This window comes from Mytilus galloprovincialis, chromosome 8 (genome assembly GCF_965363235.1).
Source record: "Mytilus galloprovincialis chromosome 8, xbMytGall1.hap1.1, whole genome shotgun sequence".
In the NCBI taxonomy this organism is placed as follows: Eukaryota; Metazoa; Mollusca; class Bivalvia; order Mytilida; family Mytilidae; genus Mytilus; species Mytilus galloprovincialis.
In genome coordinates, this window is record NC_134845.1 from 54017661 (window position 1) to 54024579 (window position 6919).

A 6919-nucleotide genomic window follows, 5' to 3' on the forward strand; every position below is an offset into this window, starting at 1 on the left:
TTTGACAACAGCCATGTTCACTTATACATTATTTGCTTTTAACTTTTTGTTTCGCTTTTGAATGACTACATAATTGTCATGCAAGCCCATGTAACCATTAGGAAAAGGACTTTATTTTAAGACCGACAATTGACATATCAGACCACTACTCTTGTATCTACAAACTTACGAACATGTGGCTAGTGAGTTGAGACCCACATATTTGGTATCAGTTTTCCTTCTATTAAACCTGTCAAATCTTGATAAAAATCGGGAAAGGTTGGTTGGGATACATAGAGATATAAGAAGTGAAAATTTTAATAAGAATGATAAAGTTTTTGTAAAAATGTATTAAATTCTCCTAGATTCATCCTGACGATGAATTGACTAACTGGTCACTTTTATGCTTTACTTTGACACTTTGGTATTGCATGTATTCATTTTCGTATCTTAATGAGGATATTCAAGTGTTTACTGCTCGTAAATCATGGTGAACCTGAGATTATTGACGATTTCAAACCACACTCAAATTCAACTCTCAATAGCAACATACCCTTCTATGCCATCGTATGGGTTAACATATTTTAACTGATACGTGACGCTAGTGTATTTTCATGTTATAGGAACTTCATTATCACAGGAATGTTCCTTACACATAAACATATTCAGTAGTCTCGAAAAACTATGTTGAAGGGAGCAATGTTTTGTGTACGAATCCCGGCTGGGCTAAACTTAACTTACACAATCAATATTTATACCTTCTCCTCTATGCAAGTGGTATTCAGAAGTAAAAGTTAAATGTTGTACAAGTTATAGTCGACATCCACTTTGGTTTGACTGACACGATATCTTTGTGTCTCAACTCATTAGTAACGTGTTTTCGTGACCTTATATCTTTAGATAACTGTATATACTGAATTTTTCCGCGTGTGTCCTATTCCTGATTGTGACATTTTGGCTGAGTGTGGATTTGCATGGATAAAACATAAAAGTGAATTAATGCGTATTAAATAAGCAGTCGTTTTAAAGTGTACCAATTTACAAAATATATCACTGTGTTTCATTTATTTATACAGAAGAATAGAACCTTTTCCATAATTCTATTAAAATATCGATGGCAAATGAATGATACACGGTATTATTATTTGTTTTTAATGTTTAAGCAAGTGCTTTTATTTTCATACTTTCTCTATAGATTTTCAACAAGAAACACTCCAAGAATGGACCATCAAACTTCATAAATTTGTTATTACAAGAGCCACAAAGGAAATATATGATGGCACTTTGGAGGAAAATATAATTGTCATAGCAGGACCAACTGGTGTTGGAAAATCAGCTAATGCTTATCACGTTGCATTCAGATTGAAAAAAGAAGGTGTTTATACGATTATACCAGCCAGACAACCAGCTGACATTATAAAATATCATATACCAGGATCAAAACAAGTGTTTATCATTGACAATTTTATCGGAGAGTATGGCGTGGATGAGACTAATGTACTTTTGTGGGAAAAACATGGACCAACATTGAAGAAGATTTTTCGAAAAAGCAATGAAACGAAACTCATCCTTACAAGCAGAACCTATATTTGGCAACCAGAACAACAACAATGCATGAGTATATTGTCACCCTACACATGCGACTTTTTGGCAAACGAACTTACACTAGTATTGGAAGAGAGACGGGCTATTTGCAAATCTTATCTCAAACCAACCGAGGAAGCCAGATTACACGATGACATGATTATGATGTATACTTTCTTTCCGTATTTGTGCTTCTTCTACTCAACTTCGAAAGATTACAATGTAAACCATGTATTCACAGCTCCTTCACAGATTATAGAAGACGAAATAAATAATTTTAAGAGAAAGTCAGAAGTAACCTATTTTGCGTTGGCTGTTCTTGCAATCAAGCAGAAGATTCCACAAAACTTCCTTACTATAGACAATCATGACTCTAATGAGTTATTACAGGATATGTTTCATGAATCCGCTTTTCTTCAGTATCCATCCAAAAAACGTCTGATGTCTTCTTTACATGGTCTGTCAGGATCATTTGTAAAACAAGACATTGATGGAGTTGTATTTGTTCATGACACTATGCAAAATATCGTTCTGTTTTGCATTGCAAAAACATTTATGAAAACGGTAATTAAGTATTGTAAATCTGAAGTACTACTGAATCATATTTGTTTAGATTGTATGGACACAGAACAAGATGTCCTCGCCATAAAGGTTCCAACAGAACATCAAGAAACATATTTTAGACGTCTTTTTTTGGAGTTAAACAAAGGCTATATTTCCGCCGTTTTTACAAACCAGCAGACTAAATGTGAAACATTTAGATGCATGTTTCTCAAATACTTACAAGAACATTTAAAAGATTTGCACATCAATAAGACACAAAAAGGGATGGCGATGCAGGTTGTTTCAACGAATGGATATCGGGAATTTGTTTCATTTTTTCTACAAGACAAAATCATGGCAAATATTAAAGACTCTGCTGGTAATACCCCGCTCCACACAGCATGTAAAAATGGACATATAGAAGTTGTAGCAGAATTGCTTGAAAATAATTCAGAGATTGATATTGCAAATACGGAGGGAATAAAACCAATTTTTTATGCATGTGAAAATAATCATCTAGAAATAGTAAAGTTGTTACTGACGACACGATGCAAAACAACAGTAAAAATAGATGAAAAATATCAGTCAAAGGGAAAAAAAGGAGTATTGCACGTGGTTTCTGAGCATGGGTTTACAGACCTTGCCCTATTTTTGATGCAAATGAAGGCAGATGTAAATATTCAAGAGATTAAAGAACGTACACCACTGCACTTAGCATGTAAGACGGAATATTCTTCAATGGTTTCAGCTTTACTTAAGTATAAAGCAAAGATCAATGCAACAGATGCGTCAGATCGAACTCCCTTATATGTTGCATGCAGTGCAAATCAGAAAGAGATTGTAAAAATCTTGATCGACAATAAAGCTGATATTAATATAAAAACTAAGACTGAAATGCGATCTCTGCATGCTGCATGTCAATACGGAAGTTTCGAGATTGTAAAACTACTTATAGAAAATGGTGCTAAATTAGAAAATAAAGAAAATAAAAGATGCGTTGTGCCCTTGCATCTAGCTTGTAAAAATGACAACGAAGATATTGTTAAATATTTGATTATATGCGGGTCATCAGTTAACCATAAAACTAGTAATGGCATAACTCCCTTGCATGTAGCTTGCAACAACGGCCATAATACAGTCGTTCAATTATTGCTCGGAAATGCAGCTATTGTTAATGAAAAAGATAAAAATGGATGGACACCACTTTTTTTTTGTTGTAAAAAAGGCTTTAATACAATTGTTGAAAAACTATTGCAAGAAAAAGCAAACCCGAATATGTGTGATGAAGATAAAGTCACACCACTAATGATCGCTTGTACAGGGAGTAATACAGATGTTGTCAAATCTTTGTTGCATGCGAAGGCTAATGTAAACCATTGTGATACAAACAATTATACATCCCTTCACTTAGCTTGCAAATCGGACAATGTAGAGATTGTTGAATTATTATTAGAATATGGGGCTGATATTAATTTGTCAGGTAACAATTCCATCACCCCTCTGCATACAGCATGCATGAACAATTGTCCAAATGTGGTACTGAAATTGATCAATAATAAGGCGGATATCAATGCGCAGGATAAATACGGACATACACCAATAGTAATAGCAAGAATACACAACTATATTAACATTGAAGACATTTTACTTCGTTTTAAATCATCTGCCGATATATGTGACACAGAAGGAATATCTCCTCTACCAATTGCTGATAATTAAGAGAACAAAAGTAGTTTAACCTACTATGACAATGCATAACAAACAGTATAACTACTTCAGAATATGTTACACCATTCTGAATTTTAGAATTTAATATAGTACGTTAACAGTTAGGATAATGTTCAAATTTAGAACAGGGTTTCAGCAAATAACTAAAATTTGATGTTTTATCAAGATTGACTGTTTCATGGTCACTTGTGTAATGTTTACTGACAAAAATACTACTGTTAGTTATAATATTTTTTTTACAGAAAATTTTGCAGTATTTCAAGACTTTTAATTTTAGATATTTCGAAAAATATAACGATGTACTTTAACGATTTCGTAGTCCGAGTTGCAAAATGTAATGGAATGCAGAGTTGTATTTCTACTTTTACTTTGTAGTGACCATGGTTGTCCTATGTTTAACGTATATACAGTGACATCAAATTTTTTTAAAGTTATTAAAAAAAAATTAAGACATGTTTATATAGTATACATATTTCTATTTTGGTTCCTTTTCATATTGAGATTACAATTTTTACTCATAGTCAATTTATTGACTGTTTGTGATTCAGATTCAGATTCAGACAGCTGTTCTGATGACTTCACAGTGTTAACCAGAAGAAAGCTGTTCCAGGTTTTCAGTATACACGAAAGAAATATTTTCGGGCGTATGCGTGTTCTGAAGGATATGATATGGTATGTGAGAGTGTGTGTGTAAGTTTTCTGACTGTCTGAGCAGTTTTGTAAGTCTGTAAATATGCGTCTTGTTAAATTAAAGCCAATTAGTATGTCATTTGTGTAAACAAAAACAGGCCCGAGACCAGAACAGACCATTCAGGCACTCTCTGACTTCACAATGACTTAAATCTCACTATCTAGGAGGACAGCTTTGGTACGACATACCGGCTTTGTGTTATAGAATTGAGAAAAAAAATCTACTCAAAGACATTTGTTTTTCCTTGTATCCATTAGTGATTTAGTATGTGCGTAAGTAAATTATGAATAACTATATATAATTTATCAAAATTTCAAAATAATCCATGAAAAGAACATTTGCTTGTTTTGAATTTTCAATATAATTGGTGTCATTATCTTTATATTCCAAATGAATAGATTCGATACGTCCGTGTACATTTACGCAAGAATTTGTCATTTTTATCTAAAAATAGATTTAGCAATTTGCTCTGTAAAGAGTTATCAAAGGTACCAGAATTTTGATTTTATACGCCAGACGCGCGTTTCGTGCATACGACTTATCAGTGAAGACCATATCAAAATAGTTATATAAAGCCAAACGATTACAACATGTACAAAGGAGTATGTCCGGTAAGGGCCGATTTTGTCCTCAAATTTCCGGTCCATCTGACAAATGATTTGGACACTTTTTACACACTTAAGTGTCTACTTCATTGATTCAATTAGTTTATGTGAAAGATTTTAACTGATTTAGTCATTAAAAAACGCTCTGATTGAAGCTTAAATATGACAAATATATAAAATACGCCAAAAGATGTCACTTTTCAGATTGTTTTTGTGAAAAAATGAAAGTGGCCGCAACCGTGTGCATCCTCAACCTTTATATATGTTATGTAATATCATCAAATACGTACACCTTACATTTCAATATTAAGAATGAACACAAATGCGGCCATTTTCATTTTAGACGGAAACCGTCTAAACTTAAACTAAAATGCTAAAATTGTGAAGATTTCAGTAATTTAGCATGACTTAATGATGCTAGTACCGAATATATGTTCATTGTATTGTCAAAAACAGATCATGTTTATGTAGCAGAAGCATTGTACTTTCCCATAAATAACATTACATTTAAACAATTTTGTAAAACTGCTATATTTTGGGCCAAAAAGCGGTCTTATTGCACCTACTCCTTTGAGGAGTATTGAGGACCACAAATTCCAAAAAAATTGTGCCAAATACGCCTAAGGTAATATATGCCTCGGATATGAATTGCTATAGATAATTGTTTAAATAACAGTAAACAAAATATTTGAAGTGATTTCTGAAAAATCATTTTCTTGATGAGATTTAAAATTTGCGATTGTTTTTATGAAAAAAAAAACTAATTTCGCGACGATATTCTAAAATTAAAATTAATTTCTGCTAAAAGTGAATTTTTTTATCAACAGTTTTAAAATTTTGAAAAATGCTTTTGCTTGATTTAGACATAAAAAAATGCTCATATTTCAATCTCATTTTAAAAAGCAAGAATGAAATTATTGACCTGAAGTTTTATTTTTTATTTTACTTATTATCATGATTATTTTGAAGCATTTTTCAACTGGGATAATAAATTTGAAAATGAAGAATGATCTAAGATAGAGCATTTTTTTTTTCATTTTATTCAAATTTGAAAAATGCTCCTATCTGTATTATTTTAAATTCTGAATATGTAGATAGAAATGAAATTCGTTTTAATATAAAAGATGTAAATGCTCAAATTGTCAACAGTATTTTAATTGCTTCGCTGTTTCTTATTTTCTTTTTTCTTGTTTTAAGAAAAATGTTTTGAAGATTCTTTTAATGATGTATACGGGTGTACATTGTGTGGTAACAACTACATTAGTAGTATACTCAAAAAACCGATAAAAACTAAAAGGATGTGAATTTGTATCAAGTAGTTAACACGTAGAACCAACAACTCTATACTTATATTTCTGTGGAACATGCGAACTATCCAAATGATAAAATTTAGAACGGAAGTGGAGAACGTGTGAAAGATACAACAATCCGACTAAAGAGCAGAAAACAACCAAGGCAACCAAATGGGTCTTTAACACAGCGAGGAAATTACGCACTCGGAGGCACGCTTCAGCTGGCTCTTAAACAAAAATGTGTACTTTTTCAATTCAAACGGCGTCTCAATAATCTCCGAAACATGTAAATGAACTATATAAAAAAAAGACTGAAAAAAGAGATGCAACTGACGAAAACATTAATTAAAATTGAAAATTATGCAAGACAACTTACAAAGGCCAAAGTCTCTCGACTTGCTTTATGCGCAAAAATTAGGCGGGTTTAAACATGTTTTCTGAAATCTCCATCCTCCCTCTATAGATATAGCCATCTTAGAAAAAATCTAACGCACAGC

At 32.3% G+C, this 6919-nt stretch overlaps 1 protein-coding gene across 1 annotated transcript; it reads left to right on the top strand.

The window, feature by feature from the left end:
* The first annotated feature begins 1265 nt into the window (after positions 1-1265).
* On the top strand, positions 1266-4081 carry LOC143042209 (uncharacterized). Its single transcript, XM_076214477.1, has one exon. It carries the CDS (start codon positions 1594-1596, stop codon positions 3823-3825), a length of 2232 nt encoding a protein of 743 aa, XP_076070592.1. The 5' UTR covers positions 1266-1593; the 3' UTR covers positions 3826-4081.
* The last annotated feature ends 2838 nt before the right edge of the window (positions 4082-6919 follow it).